Source organism: Neolamprologus multifasciatus, chromosome 15 (genome assembly GCF_963576455.1).
Source record: "Neolamprologus multifasciatus chromosome 15, fNeoMul1.2, whole genome shotgun sequence".
NCBI lineage: Eukaryota > Metazoa > Chordata > Actinopteri > Cichliformes > Cichlidae > Neolamprologus > Neolamprologus multifasciatus.
The window spans coordinates 35,445,166-35,461,707 of NC_140453.1; the positions used below are offsets into that span (position 1 = coordinate 35,445,166).

At 43.5% G+C, this 16,542-nt stretch overlaps 1 protein-coding gene across 1 annotated transcript; it reads left to right on the forward strand.

The window, feature by feature from the left end:
• The first annotated feature begins 961 nt into the window (after positions 1-961).
• LOC146502577 (interferon-induced protein 44-like) lies at positions 962-11,705 on the forward strand. The gene is made up of 8 exons (XM_085132705.1): positions 962-1,818; positions 2,442-2,933; positions 3,293-3,341; positions 8,526-8,721; positions 8,805-8,957; positions 9,058-9,229; positions 9,575-9,675; positions 9,764-11,705. Exons 2-8 carry the CDS (start codon positions 2,462-2,464, stop codon positions 9,956-9,958), a joined length of 1,338 nt encoding a protein of 445 aa, XP_084988831.1. The 5' UTR covers positions 962-1,818; positions 2,442-2,461; the 3' UTR covers positions 9,959-11,705.
• The last annotated feature ends 4,837 nt before the right edge of the window (positions 11,706-16,542 follow it).

Sequence of the window (16,542 nt, forward strand, 5' to 3'; positions counted from 1 at the left end):
ACATTATCATTAGTCAATGAGCTGCAAAGTAACTTCAAAATGAGCACATTTGAAATGGTCTTTAAAATATCAGTGTCATGCACATAATTGACAGGGAACTTTCTCCAGCTTTGTCACAAACTTTCACAGACCAAACAGCAAGAGTGATACAATACAGAAGACCTAGTGTTCAGTGAGCTTTTGTTTTCTCTTGTTTCATGATATTGAAGCATTTTCTCCAGTTGAAACACCAACTGACCCCCAGTAAGAGGACAGTACTCTAATGAGGCTGAAAAATAAGATTATTTGACGAGGTGGGCAGAAATCATTAGGAGCACAGATGAAGACCACAAGAAAGAGCAAAGGATAGGCTCTTGTGGCAAAGCTGACTCTCTCCAATAGTCCAAACAGTCAGTTTCTATACCTTCTCCCTCACAGAGAGAATTATGACCTTGTTTTCTGCTTGGCCATCACCTAAGGATTTACACCCCTGATAAGCAGAAGGAGTCCCACTATCTGTTTAACGTCTCCCATTATAATGGCGTCACTGTGTTAACATTCCCCATGCATGTAAACTAGTGGCAGGAGTGCTCTTACTATAGTAAAGTGAGAAAGTGATATTACAATAACTAATGTGATATGATTAAATATGTGATTAATACATGAGAAAATAAATCTGCCACCTCAGTGTTTATTGCTCAAAAAACAGAAAACACAAGCAAAGCCAATAATGCCTAATCTGCCCTTTATTTATTCATCATCTTTTGGACTGGCCCAACTATAGACACATTTTCAAAGTGTCTCCACCTCATCAAACAGTTCTTAATAGCAGGTAAATTCTCCTTTTCACTGTTTACACTGTTTCCTGGCAGATAATAAACAGTTGGCCCTGGAACTATGGAAGAGGTTAAGCTGCTTCTTAGTAGTGCTGACTCTAAGCTTTGGCCTATGCTTTTCTCGTAATAAGAAAAAAGTCAACATTCACATATCGATAATCACTTATGTTTCAGTGTTTTCATTTTAAAAATGGGTTTGTTTTAAAACTTTTGTTTGTGTGATTTTGCCATTTTTGTGAAAGCTTTAACAACAACAAAACGCTGCACATAGGTAAATAATTCTAAATGCAACACAAATGTGATTCAGAAATACGGTATTAAAGCTTTTGACATTCATTCAGGGCTTTCAATTTTTTCTTTCACAGCATAAAAATGAAATTTATGTGGTTCAGTCATCCTCACCCTGCACAGACGGCCTTCCTCACGTTACACAGCATTACCCAGTGTACATTGTTCTCTCTTCCATCTCCATTACTGCTTTGAATAAAGTCATCACAAAGGTTAACTTGGACCTAGAGGAAGAGATGGGTGTTTACATTTTCAGATGTAAATCTCCCTAGCCAGAGGGCAGTCTGGGCTTCTCCGCTCTTATAGTTTTCTTATTGTTGATTTTCACTCTTTGGGGAGAATTCTTGTTGAATTAATAAATAATTATCAAATGCTCTAACACTCACCTCCTTCTGAGCAAGTCGCTGTTTAATCGATCTAATTATGTTAATGTGGTTTACTTCACTCTATCTTCATACTATCACTAGTATGAAGAACAATGACCCCTCATAAAACGTAAGCAAAAGTATACATTATTTATGATGTGTGCCACCTAGGTTTGTTTTATATGTGTTTTAAACTGAAAAGCCAGCGGACACAGTGTTTTATTTTGAATTCCAGCGTGTTCCAGCCTGAGACTTTCGGTTTCGTTTCTGCCGGCCTGAAACTGCTTGTCACATCTGAACAAGGCATCTGTGATTTCTTCTCTTTTTTCCTCAGCTCTCTATAACAGGAGGTAAAACTGAAATTATTAAAGAGATGCATATTGATACGATTTTGGTTCTGATTAGATTATGAATGCCATGTGATGTAGTTCATTGGTAGTTAATTAATGAATAATAGTGTAATTATTGTTCGCTGATTTATTTATTTAAGTAACATGTATGAAAATATTCTAAAAGTACCTGCAACCAGTAAAAATGGGGTAAATGACTGATGAACAAGTAGGAGAACTATTTGGCACAGTTTATAAGCTGGGTGTGGTCTACCATGAAATACAAAGTTATGCTTCATATCATGCTGTGGTACTGTGCATCTTACTCTTATTCTTGTGATTATTATTATTAATAATAATAATCTGAGAATATTTAGTATTTTAAAGAAACAGAGAGACAAAATATGAAGGACATAACAAAGGGATCTGTGGTAAACTAAATCAGGCTTTCCTATCACCAAGTTTTCAGCAAGAAATGCATAAGAAAGAATAACATGAATAATTCTAATCCTGATGACTTGGAAATTCTAATCCTGCTGTAGTGTTGCTTTAAGTTTGTGTGGTTTAAAACAATGTAGTTTTGACCATTTGTGTCTGTTTTGGTTCAATGAGCTCCACAAATTCATTCACTGTCCTTTACTCAGTTCAGAAGTCCAAGTCCACCATGAACCCCAGACTAACACAAAGCCAGCAGAGAACAATCTGCGCTCAGCTGGGAAGAGTCAAACTACAGCTGCTGTACAAGGCCAGCATCCACGGCTTCACCGGTGCAGCATTTCACCAAAGATGTGACAACCGCTCTCCCACTGTGTCTGTGGGCTACAACAAATCTGGTTTTGTGTTTGGAGGCTACACCGAACGACCTTTTAGTCAGTCTGGACAGTACGTGAATGATGATCAGGCTTTTCTTTTTACATTTGATGGTGAAAACCTCATCAAATATCCAGTTACTAGTACTGCACATGCAGTGAAAATGATAGCTAACTCTGGGCCTTATTTTGGAGAAACACTGGTTCTTGTCAATGCAAGCCAAGCAGTAGCATACAGCAATCCAGGAAATATTTACAACTTCCCTGCTGCACAAATGCATGGCAATGATCTCAACCTGACTGAGTGTGAAGTCTACCAAGTGGAGGGTAAGTTCAGTATGAATAAGCATGAATAATCACATTTTCATTTAGTTGTCGTAGATGAGCAGTGATACATTTTAGGTGTGACAGTCTATAGATAAATATAATAAAATGACTCACAAATCTTGACTAGGTGACCGTGAAATTTATTGGGATTTATTGTACAACAATTAATATATATGATTTACTGTCTGTGAAGGTTCTCAGTCATCCAGGTCATTGTAGGTCAGTCGTAATATGTATGATTTACTAAAAACCAAGCTAAGATTCAACCTGATGACTTTTTTAGGACATTAACTGTGCTACAAAGTGCACCTAAAACACACACAATATGATATTTATCATTAATTTTTTCTCTTTAACAGGAGCAACTGAACTTGAGAGACCATGGAGGACTGTAATCTGGGAATCTGAGTAGGTTTGATAGAACCACCATTCTGGCATATCTGCAAAATTCAAATGAATTTGCATGCCACCCGTACCTGAAACCGCATAGACGTATATATATATATATATATATATATATATATATATATATATATATATATATATATATATATATATATATATATATACACATACATACAGTGGGGCAAAAAAGTATTTAGTCAGCCACCGATTGTGCAAGTTCCCCCACTTAAAATGATGACAGAGGTCAGTAATTTGCACCAGAGGTACACTTCAACTGTGAGAGACAGAATGTGAAAAAAAAAATCCATGAATTCACATGGTAGGATTTGTAAAGAATTTATTCGTAAATCAGGGTGGAAAATAAGTATTTGGTCAATAACAAAAATACAACTTATGTTGTATTGTAGACCCTTATGAAAAAAACACAGAGGGAACAGTTTACCCTGCCCGGGATAGGGTTACCGGGGCCCCGCCCTGGAGCCAGGCCCGGGGAGGGTGCCCGAGGGCGAGCGTCTGGTGGCCGGGCCTTAGTCCATGGGGCCCGGCCGGGCACAGCCCGAAGAGGAGACATGGGCCCATCCTCCCGCAGGCCCACCACCCGCAGGAGGCGCCATAGGGGTCGGGTGCATTGTGTGCCGGGTGGCGGCCAGGAGCGGAGGCCCTGGCGGACTGACCCCCGGCTGCCAAGACTGGCAATAGGGACATGGAATGTCACCTCTCTGGTGGGGAAGGAGCCTGAGTTAGTGCGTGAGGTTGAGAGGTACCGGCTAGATATAGTCGGGCTCACCTCTACGCACGGCTTGGGCTCTGGAACCAGTCTCCTGGAGAGGGGCTGGACTCTGTCTCAGTCTGGAGTTGCCCCTGGTGAGAGGCGGCGGGCTGGGGTGGGTATTCTAATATCCCCTCGGCTTGCTGCCGGTACGTTGGGGTTTTTCCCGGTGGACAAGAGGGTTTGTTCCCTGCGCCTTAGGGTCGGGGAACGGGTCCTGACTGTCATCTGCGCTTATGCGCCGAGTGGCAGTTCGGAGTACCCAGCCTTCTTAGAGTCCCTGGGGGGGGGGGTGCTGGAAGGTGCTCCACCTGGAGACTCTGTTGTCCTGCTGGGAGACTTCAATGCTCACGTGGGTAACGACAGCGAGACCTGGAGGGGCGTGATTGGGAGGAACGGCCTCCCTGATCTGAACCCGAGCGGTGCTTTGTTATTGGACTTCTGTGCTAATCACAGTTTGGCCATAACGAACACCTTGTTCGAACATAAGAGTGTCCATAAGTGCACGTGGCACCAGGACGCTCTAGGCCGTAGGTCGATGATCGATTTTGTAATCGTATCACCAGACCTGCGACCATATGTTCTGGACACTCGGGTAAAGAGAGGGGCTGAGCTGTCAACTGATCACCACCTGGTGGTGAGTTGGATCAGGTGGCGGGGGAGGACGCTGGACAGACCTGGTGCACCTAAACGCGTAGTGAGGGTGTGCTGGGAACGACTAGCAGAGGCCCCAGTCTGCGAGATCTTCAACGCACACCTCCGGCAGAGCTTCAACAGCATTCCGAGGGAGGCGGGGGACATTGAGTCCGAATGGACCATGTTCAGCGCCTCCATTGCCGAAGCTGCTGCATTGAGCTGCGGCCGCAAGGTGGTTGGTGCCTGCCGTGGTGGTAATCCCCGAACCAAATGGTGGACACCAGAGGTGAAGGGAGCCACCAGGCTGAAGAAGGAGTCCTATCGGGCTTGGTTAGCCTGTGGGACTCCGGAGGCAGCCGACAGGTATCGACAGGCCAAGCGGAATGCGGCTCGGGCAGTGGCTGAAGCAAAAACTCGGGTGTGGGAGGAGTTCGGAGAGGCCATGGAAAAAGACTTTCGGACTGCCTCGAAGAGGTTCTGGCAAACCGTCAGGCGTCTCAGGAGGGGAAAGCGGTGCTCTACCTGCACTGTGTATAGTGCTGGCGGAGCGCTGCTGACATCGACTGAGAAAATTGTCAGGCGGTGGAAGGAATACTTCGAGGACCTCCTTAATCCCACTGACGCGTCTTCCGAGGAGGAAGCAGAGTCTGGGGATGAGGGGAATGACTCGCCAATTTCCGGGGGCGAGGTCACTGAGGCAGTTAAACAACTCCTTGGTGGCAGAGCCCCTGGTGTTGATGAGGTCCGCCCCGAGTTCCTGAAGGCTCTGGACGTTGTAGGGCTGTCCTGGTTGACACGCCTCTGCAATGTTGCGTGGAGATCAGGGGCAGTACCCGTGGATTGGCAGACCGGGGTGGTGGTCCCCATCTTTAAGAAGGGGGACCGGAGGGTGTGTTCCAACTACAGGGGGATCACACTCCTCAGCCTCCCCGGAAAAAGTCTATGCCAGGGTGCTGGAAAGGAGAGTTCGTCCGCTAGTCGAACCTCTGATGCAGGAGGAACAATGCGGTTTTCGTCCTGGTCGCGGAACACTGGACCAGCTCTTCATCCTCTCGAGGATACTTGAGGGTGCATGGGAGTTTGCCCAACCAGTCTACATGTGTTTTGTGGACTTGGAGAAGGCATTCGACCGTGTCCCTCGGGGTGTCCTGTGGGAGGTGTTGCGGGAGTATGGGGTGTCTGGCCCATTGCTACGAGCCATTCGATCCCTATACAACCGTTGCAAGAGCTTGGTTCGCATTGCCGGCAATAAGTCGGACTCGTTCCCGGTGGGTGATGGGCTCCGCCAGGGCTGCCCTTTGTCACCGGTTCTGTTCATAATTTTTATGGACAGGATTTCTAGGCGCAGCCAAGTGGCGGAGGGCTTTCGCTTTGGTGGCCTCAGGATCTCATCTCTGATTTTTGCGGATGATGTGGTTCTGTTGGCTTCATCGGGTGAGGGCCTCCAGCTCGCACTGGAGCGGTTCACAGCCGAGTGTGAAGCAGCGGGAATGAGGATCAGCACCTCCAAATCTGAGGCCATGGTTCTCAGCCGGAAAAGGGTGGAGTGCCCACTCCGGGTCGGGGATGAGGTCTTGCCCCAAGTGGAGGAGTTTAAGTATCTCGGGGTTTTGTTCGCGAGTGATGGGAGAAGGGAGCTGGAGATCGACAGACGGATTGGGGCTGCAGCTGCAGTAATGCAGACGCTGCACCGGTCCGTCGTGGTGAAGAGGGAGCTGAGTGTAAAAGCGAAGCTCTCAATTTACCGGTCGATCTACGTCCCTACCCTCACCTATGGCCACGAGCTGTGGGTAGTGACCGAAAGGACGAGATCGCGGATACAAGCGGCGGAAATGAGCTTCCTCCGAAGGGTGGCTGGCATCTCCCTTAGAGATAGGGTGAGAAGTTCGGCCATCCGGGAGGGGCTCAGAGTAGAGCCGCTGCTGCTCCACGTCGAAAGGAGCCAGCTGAGGTGGTTTGGGCATCTGACAAGGATGCCCCCTGGGCGCCTCCTGGGTGAGGTGTTCCAGGCATGTCCCACCGGGAGGAGGCCCCGGGGCAGACCCAGGACACGCTGGAGAGATTATATCTCTCGGCTGGCCTGGGAACGCCTTGGTGTTCCCCCGGATGAGCTGGAGGAGGTGGCTGGGGAGAGGGAGGTCTGGGCCTCTTTGCTTAGGCTGCTGCCCCCGCGACCCGGCCCCGGATAAAGCGGATGAAGATGGATGGATGGAAAAATACAACTCAATACTTTGTAACATAACCTTTGTTGGCAATAACAGAGGTCAAACGTTTACTATAGGTCTTTACCAGGTTTGCACACACAGTAGCTGGTATTTTGGCCCATTCCTCCATGCAGATCTTCTCAAGAGCAGTGATGTTTTGGGGCTGTCGCCGAGCAACACGGACTTTCAACTCCCGCCACAGATTTTCTATGGGGTTCAGGTCTGGAGACTGGCTAGGCCACTCCAGGACTTTCAAATGCTTCTTACGGAGCCACTCCTTTGTTGCCCGGGCGGTGTGTTTTGGATCATTGTCATGTTGGAAGACCCAGCCTCGTTTCATCTTCAAAGTTCTCACTGATGGAAGGAGGTTTTGGCTCAAAATCTCACGATACTTGGCCCCATTCATTCTGTCCTTAACACGGATCAGTCGTCCTGTCCCCTTGGCAGAAAAACAGCCCCATAGCATGATGTTTCCACCCCCATGCTTCACAGTAGGTATGGTGTTCTTGGGATGCAACTCAGTATTCTTCTTCCTCCAAACACGACGAGTTGAGTTTATACCAAAAAGTTCTACTTTGGTTTCATCTGACCACATGACATTCTCCCAATCCTCTGCTGTATCATCCATGTGCTCTCTGGCAAACTTCAGACGGGCCTGGACATGCACTGGCTTCAGCAGCGGAACACGTCTGGCACTGCGGGATTTGATTCCCTGCCGTTGTAGTGTGTTACTGATGGTGACCTTTGTTACTTTGGTCCCAGCTCTCTGCAGGTCATTCACCAGGTCCCCCCGTGTGGTTCTGGGATCTTTGCTCACCGTTCTCATGATCATTTTGACCCCACGGGATGAGATCTTGCGTGGAGCCCCAGATCGAGGGAGATTATCAGTGGTCTTGTATGTCTTCCATTTTCTGATGATTGCTCCCACAGTTGATTTTTTCACACCAAGCTGCTTGCCTATTGTAGATTCACTCTTCCCAGTCTGGTGCAGGTCTACAATTCTTTTCCTGGTGTCCTTCGAAAGCTCTTTGGTCTTGGCCATGGCGGAGTTTGGAGTCTGACTGGTTGAGGCTGTGGACAGGTGTCTTTTATACAGATGATGAGGTCAAACAGGTGCCATTCATACAGGTAACGAGTGGGGGACAGAAAAGCTTCTTACAGAAGACGTTACAGGTCTGTGAGAGCCAGGGATTTTCCTTGTTTGAGGTGACCAAATACTTATTTTCCACCCTGATTTACGAATAAATTCTTTACAAATCCTACCATGTGAATTCATGGATTTTTTTTTCACATTCTGTCTCTCACAGTTGAAGTGTACCTCTGGTGCAAATTACTGACCTCTGTCATCATTTTAAGTGGGGGAACTTGCACAATCGGTGGCTGACTAAATACTTTTTTGCCCCACTGTATATATAGTATTTTAGATTATGATTGCAAACCATGCACAATATTATGCAATATTGTTTGCTATGCTTGCTTGTAACTGCAACTGTTTCTTTCAAAAAAAGTACACAGTAGTACAAATTATTTCACAGTCAATATGACTTCTAACGTTCTTTATCTCCTTGTTTTGTACAGGAAGAGGAAGGAGCTGATTGAGTACATTAAAAGCTACAAACCCACAGTCAGCTCTGTTACCCAGCCTCGGGTTTTGCTCATTGGACCAGTCGGAGCTGGAAAGTCCAGCTTCTTTAACTCTGTCAACTCTGTATTCAGAGGCCACGTGACCAGCCAGGCTATCTCTGGCTCCTCCTCCACCAGCCTCACCACACAGGTCTTTGTTTGCTGTCTGATGATTTCCACTTATTGTGACTGATTTCAGTGGTCTGTCACTCATTCTTGTTGTACTGTAAACAGTTTCGCACCTACTCTGTGAAAGCTGGACGTGAAGGGAAACCTCTGCCACTAATCTTGTGTGATACCATGGGACTGGAGGAGACCAAAGGGGCGGGGCTTGACATTGACGACCTCAGCAGCATCCTCAAAGGTCACCTGCCAGACCGTTATCAGGTGCTATATTATATCAGCGGGACACTGAATGTATGAAACACAGATTTGTCAGCAGTCGACTCAAACTGTGTCTCTGTTTCTCCTCAACTGTGTCATTTAGTTCAACCCTTCAGCTCCTCTGCATCCTGAGTCCCACGGCTATCGCACATCTCCTGGACTCAAGGACAAGATCCACTGTGTGGCCTATGTTATTGATGCTTCCAAGGTCTCCATCATGCCCAAAGGGCTGGAGGAGAAGCTGGATGCTATCCGCAGAAAGGTCAACTTAATGGGTCAGTAAAACTGAGTCCCTCTTCAGTTTCATTGTATTCTTTTTTCTGAACAAGATTATGTGGAATGTACAATCCATGCCATGTAAACAAAATCAAAAGAAAATGCAGTGATGTGTAAATCAAAGTTCGTGAAATTATATATTTTTTAAAAAGTATATCAAAAAATACAATAACATAACTGACGGCAGATCAGTTTTGCATCCAGACTGTTTCATGTGATCAAAGTTTTCAACTTCAGCTCATTTGATCTTCAATGAGTCCAGATGTGTTCCTAAAATTCTTACAGTCCAATACATAAACATCTCTGGCAGTCTGGAAGTGATCTTCCTGCTCCTTTGTTTCCAGGTATTCCTCAGCTGGTCCTCCTCACTAAAGTAGATGAAGCCTGTCCACTGGTGAAAGAGGATGTGAGAAATGTATATAGGAGTGGCTACATCAAGGATCTGGTGAGTTTGTACTTTTTTCTTCTCTTTTTTAGTGAGTAAAAAATTAGATGAGGGTACTAATACTTTTTTCCTGTGTTCTGTCATACAGATGCAGGAGGTCGGCTCTCGGCTCGGTGTGCCGTTGTCCTGTGTTGTTCCGGTGAAGAACTACAGCGAGGAGTTGGAGTTGGACATGAATTGTGACATCTTGTTGCTCAGCGCCGTCATCCAGATGTTTCGCTTTGTTGATAATTACTTTGATGAGCTCAGTGACCGAATCAGTAACATGCAAACCAAAGACTAGGAAAAGACAGAGGAGCCGGCATAAGCAAGGGATGAAATATCCCTGAAAATAGTTCATTTACCTGCAGGTGACCCTGCAGAGTGATGGTTACCAGTGTTGACAGAGGTTTGATATTGTGAATATTGGGAGATACCTTGGCAGGGATATCCAGAGTCTTACTTCAGAAATTTAGTGCACTGATTACTAAGTTTAATTTTATCTAGCAGTAGAAAAAAATGGCATTGAGGATACACCAAGACATTTTTATTTAATTTTATATATTTTATTATAAATGAATAGGTCTGGCAAACTAAAATATCATGTTATTACCAAAGGCATCATAAAGAGTTTTTTTATGTTGCACAAACATTTAAATTTTATTTATAAATGTATTCAGTATCTTAATGTATTTTGCTTATTTTTTCTTTATTAAATGTGGCTAAAACTGTGGCTACTCCCCAACAGTGTGATGTTTTCCCATCAAGTCCTTTCATAAACTGTTTCCCTACATCAAGCTTTGCAGTATTTATCAGTTTCTTTTTTTCCCTGGAACTTGTTTTCAGATGTTTTCATGTCTAATCATGACGTTGACATTATTTACATTCACCTGTGTTTCAGCTTTGTCAGTGATGGTCCTTACTGAGCAGAGTGAATGCAGTGAAGCTTTTATTAAATTAAAAAATGCAATCTGTGCTGAAAATGTTTATGTCAGTATAACTACTTCAAATGAGTCATCTAAACCAGTATTCTGTAGTAATAGCACAAATAAAATGCAAATGTAACAACACTACTGTTATGATTTATACATTTATTTTTGTTAAAGTTGAACGTGTGTGTACAGGAATGTGCAAAGTTTTGTGAAAAGCATCAGTACTTGATGCTTTTTACTAACAAGAAAAACATTTTAAATATGCAGGTAAATGCAGATTAGTATGTTGCATAATGCCAGTTTGAGATTTCATGAGTAAACAGAGAAAGTGGCATTAACTATTAAGTAAGTAAAGTGGGGTTTTTTTTAAAAAGCGCAAGAAAATCAAATTAATAAAAGCTAGAAGTCAAAATAGTAATGTCACAGGTCAGATTCTCTTTTTTCCTGTTTCATGATATTGAACCATCTCTTCCAGCTGAATGACCAGATAGTCCACAGCGAGAGGACAGTATTCATCCAAGGATGCTTCTAAGGGAAATGTCCAGTAAAAGCTTGTTTGTTGACATGGGCAGAGATCATTAGCACAGGAAAAGTACAGAGGAGAGGCTGTTAAGGAACAGCTGGCACTAACTGAGAGTTTAACAGTTAAAATGAAACATTTACTCAGGAGGCAGACGCTATGTCTACTTTTAAGATTAGGCTTCAAACTTTCCTTTTGATAAAGCATATATAGGGCTGCATCGGGTGACACTGAATCCTCCCTTAGTTATGCTGCAATAGGTGTAGGCTGCCGGAGCATTCCCCATGATGCATTGAGTATTTCTTCTTCAGTCACCTTTCTCACTCACTATGTGTTAACAGACCTCTCTGCATTGAATCATATCTGTTATTAATCTCTTTCTCTCTTCCACAGCACGTCTTTTATCCTGTCTTCCTTCTCTCTCCCCAACCGGTAGCAACAGATGGCCGCCCCTCCCTGAGCCTTGTTCTGCTGGGGGCTTCTTCCTGCTACAAGGGAGTTTTTCCTTCCCACAATGCTTGCTCATAGGGGTCCTATGATTGGTGGATTTTTCTCTGTATGTATTATTGTAGGGTCTACCTTACAATATAAAGCGCCTTGAGGCGACTGTTGCTGTGATTTGTCACTGGCACTAGAATTGAATTGCCACTAAAGATAAAGATAAACCATTTTGAACAATCAAAGCTGTCAGATGATGCCTCAAAGTTTTAAAAAGAAAAATACGTAAGAATGTTGAGTCTCAGTGTGGAAAAGTTCTCCTTGCAGCAACAGATAAATCGCCAGTCCTTTACCTGTTGCAGAACGGATCTTCCACTTCTTTTCTGAAGTCGTTGTTATCATGTGACCAAAGGGGAGGGCAGACCAGACAGAAAGCAGCAAAAAAAAAAAAAAAAAAAACAACTATTAAATTATATCTGAAAAATCCAGAGCTATGAGGAGACTAATCATGCCTAACTAAACACTACATAACCATCTAATAAGAGCCCAATCCTAATATGTCCTCACAATTCCTCACAAACACTATCAAGTGCCATTACCCCAATTAAAATTTGTTAGCATCCATTTCTTAGCTGCGACACCCTTTGTTACAGGTACAAGTCATTCTTTAAGTTGGGGGAGACTGTAGGTAGGAAGTGACACACTTTCAAAATAAATGCATGCAACCAAAAAAGTGCAACAAAACTACACAATAAAACGCACATAATAAAATATTTAAATGACTTTCACCCTAGACAATCACATAACCAAATACAACAATGACTGTGTAAATCTGAGTCCTTGTTCATCAGCTCATCAATGTGATCTGAGACCTTTAAGTCTTTTGTTTGATGTCCAAATTAAGGAGTTTAAATTTGACAAACTAACTTTAGTTGTATACTTGGCCATCCGTCTTCTCTCCATTTCAATTCATCTTGTCATTTTACAACATACAGTTCACTGGCAACAATAATGCTATCACACAGATACTGAGGATTTACAGTACTGCAGCTGATGTGTCTGCAGTGGGAAATTTTCAAGTTATGTGGTGTTATCATCCAAACAGACCAAATTTCTGTATTTTTTTTTACGTGTGACCAACTTCTCATGAAACTACTGATACTGCCATCACCTTTAGCTATGCCTTGTGTTTAGTACTATATAAAGTTTGGTGGTGGTGGGGGGGGGGGGGTTACCTCTATAGCAAGTAAGAACCAGTCTAGTCAAGTTCTGGCAGAAGTAAACTGCTTTTGTGTGGTGCCTGTAGTGGTACCCGTGGTTTTGTTTGTTTGGTTGTTTATTACTGATAAAAAGATAAAGTATAGTTTATGTACTTAGATAGCAGTTGTCAGATTTGACTTTGGTAAATGGCCTGTATTTGTAGTATGCTTACTTAGTCCATAAGGACCCCAAAGCACTTTACACTACATTCAGTCATTCACACACTGGTGATAGCAAGCTACATTGTAGCCACAGCTGCTCTGGGGCACACTGACAGAGGTGAGGCTGTCAGACACGGGCACCACCAGTAGGTGGGGTGAAGTGTCTTGCCCAAGGATACAACGAGTGAGACTGAGCCGGGGCTTGAACCAGCAACCTTCCGATTACAAGACGAACTGCCAACTCTTGAGCCATGATCGCCCCAGGTGATAGCTGTTTTAATATAGATTAATACTACAGGAGTATTTCAGATCATGGAAAATGAATAAATCCATGTGTGTGAGAGCTATTCTATGCACTGAAGAGGCTTGATGATAGATAGGGGGCCAGTTAGAAGTTAACTGAGATCGAATGTATTTAAAGTAACTTAAAAAGGCTACATGTTATGATTCACCAAGTTCTGGTGAAGGAATGCAGGAGAAAATAAAGTGAGCTAATTATAATCAAGACCTGTTTAAAATGCTTTTCAGGCTACATATTTAACGTGTCCTTTTACTACAGGATGCCATTTTAGGAAGCTGTTTTAGGTCAGTGCTGATGAATCTCTTTCTCTCTTAAATCTATTGGTGTTCTTTGAATTTTAATACTTTTGCCTGATCTAAATCTACAAATATCCCAGCTGTAAAATTCAATTGGCAGCAAATTAATTAGTGGCAAAAAAATCTGTAAACTTGTACACTCTACATTTATACACTTCCAGATCATTGAATTCAGGTGTTCCAAACACTTCCATGGCCACATATGTATAAAATCAACTAGACTGCTTCTACAAACATACACACAGTGCACAGAGGTCGCCAACCTTCAGCAGAGTCAATCGCTACAGAACTCCAAACTTTATGTGGCCTTCAGATTAGTTCAAGAACACTGTGTGGAGTGCTTCATGCAGCTGCATCCAAGCCATGCATCATCAAGTGTAATACAAAGTGTCGGATGCAGTGGTTATGTGATGGGGATGCACGCCACTACTGGACTCTGGAGCACTGGAGACATGTTCTCTGGAGTGATGAATCCCACTTCTCCATCTGGCAATCCGATGGGTGAGACTGGGCTTGGCAGTTGCCATGACAATGGTACTTGTCTGGAGTTGTCCTTGGCCTCTTTAATGCTTCAGCACACCAAGACATTTTGTGCAATTTCATGATCCTAACTTCTTGGAAACAGATGGCTCCTTCTTGTTCCAACATGACTACACATCAGTGTGCACAGCAAGGTCCATAAACATGTAGATGAGTGAGTTTGGTGTGGAAAAACCTGACTGGCCTGCACAGAGTCCTGACCTCAACCTGGCAGAGCATCTTTGGGATGGATTAGAGCAGAGACTGTGAGCCAGGTCTCACAAATGCACTTCTGGAAGAATGATCAAAATTAGCAAACCAGGGTTCCTCCCTGTCCAGGATGTGTTCATCCTCATCATTGAAAGAGTGTCCACTGGTCTCTAGTTTTAAATAGACTGCAGAGCACTGGTCTGACAAGTTAGCTCTTCTGTGTTGTCCCATCTGCTTCCCTAGAGGTTGCTTGGTTTCCCCGATGTATAAATCATCTTACAGAAAGATACAGAAATTATATACAAAACAGAACAGCAATAATAAAAATGTAATGAAAATATATGAAGTTAAAGCCACACAAAGGTAAATTTTAACAGAATATAGGTTTTCTGCTATGTTTCTGCTGATAAGTGACATTAAAACAGTTAACACAGCAGGGTGTGGTTTGTGACTCAGCTGCAGGGAAGGGTGGTACAGGGGTTTCAGGGGCAGTGCCAGGGGAGGCTGGCTGGGACAGCTGCCAGCCATCACCTAATTATACCTCTCCTATTTTACGCAGTGGGACACTGGGACTTATGTGTGTGTGGAGATGAGCAGTACTGAGGCTGACAGCACCAAAGCTGCAGTGAAGTTACAGCAGCAATGGTCCTGAAAAGCAAATGTGAGAACTGCAGAGGTAGAGTGTGTGCAAGAAGTGAACAGAAAAGAAAATGTTTTTCTGAACAATCATAAAAGTGTGTGAGACTCTGTGTGCTGGCACTCTCAGTTGCCTTGAGTGTCATACTGATATGATGTGTTTGTAAGTATAATGTGAAGGGAATAATGTTCTTATTTGGAACAGGCTGAATATATGGTGTCATTATTGCTACTGGGTTCTGCAGACATGGGTATTAATAAAGTATGCTGATTCGGATTCTCCATCTCCCAAGAGGAAGAGGCCTGCTGGTGAATACAAAGCACAAACTTGTTAGAACAGAAGAATAGAATAGAATACCCTTTTATTGTTATTGGACTTGGGAAACAAAATCGTGGATGCTCTGCACCAACTGTGTATGGATAAAATTATAAATAGCAGGACAGCAACAATAAAAAAGCAGGCAAAATGAGTATATACAAACAAGAGGAATATATACAAACAAGAGGAATATATAGAAAACAGGAGGAAGGCACACATTAGAGGTTAACATTGGCTGGTTTGGTTGGAGTGTAGTTATAGGGCAACAGGGTGTCCAGCAGGGGGCTGAGAATGCAATGTGGGACTCCAGGGGGCTGCATTCTGCATCAGAATGAGAAAAGCAAAGAGGCTGAGAAACAGTTTCCACTTGTGAACAATAGGAGGTGCTAGAAACATCATGTACAAACAGGTTTTCAAACTGTTTGAATGAGGAGGTTGAAATTACACATTGATGAAACGAAACTCTGGCATCACAGAGATTTCGTGTTGATATGCGATTTTTTTCTGTGGTTCTCCAAATGGAAGAATCTGGTGTCCAGCAATTACACCAGCAATGCAATGGAATACCTCATGGGAAGGTTTGTAGAGCGTGCCCACACCTCCTCCATTTCCTTTATTTTGGGGAAATGAGTTTCTCTGTGGAGCCACGCTTACATTGAACTCACAAGCCTGAATGTGCACTTGAAGCCATTTATAATTCTTAACTTGTTTGATCTGCTGCTTACCACAAACACATAAACAGAAATGTTGGACTTTTTAATGTATTTTCATAAATTTTACAGTTTTTGTTACTAATAAAAACCTCCCTTATGGCCATTCATAATACACAAAGTATTATCGTGTTTCCAAACCATAGCTGGCGCACCATCAGTTGTCACAGCAAAAATCTTTGTAATGTCAGTCTTTCGCTGCTTAAAATGTTCCTTAAAAACATTGGCAAGATCCTCACCTTGAGTTGTTTCAGGCATCGGATTAAGCAGAACAGTTCCTCCTCCTCTAGACACTACGCTACACTAAACACTTGGTCTTCTTTCAGACCAGCTGTTTGCTGGGCTCTGACATTGTCACCCATTTCCTGGATGCGTCATTCCACAATTCTGGCTGATGCAGGGTCTTGTATCCTTGCTTTAATTTTATGGCTGTTTACAAGCCCATTAAATAACAACTCTGAGCTTGGGAGAAAAGCCTCCTTAATAAATTCTCAGTCTGTAAATAGCTTTCCATGTTTATCAATGCAGTGTGCAATACTAAAACTTGCTTCAGTTCCATGATGTTTAATTTAATTCAATTCAATTA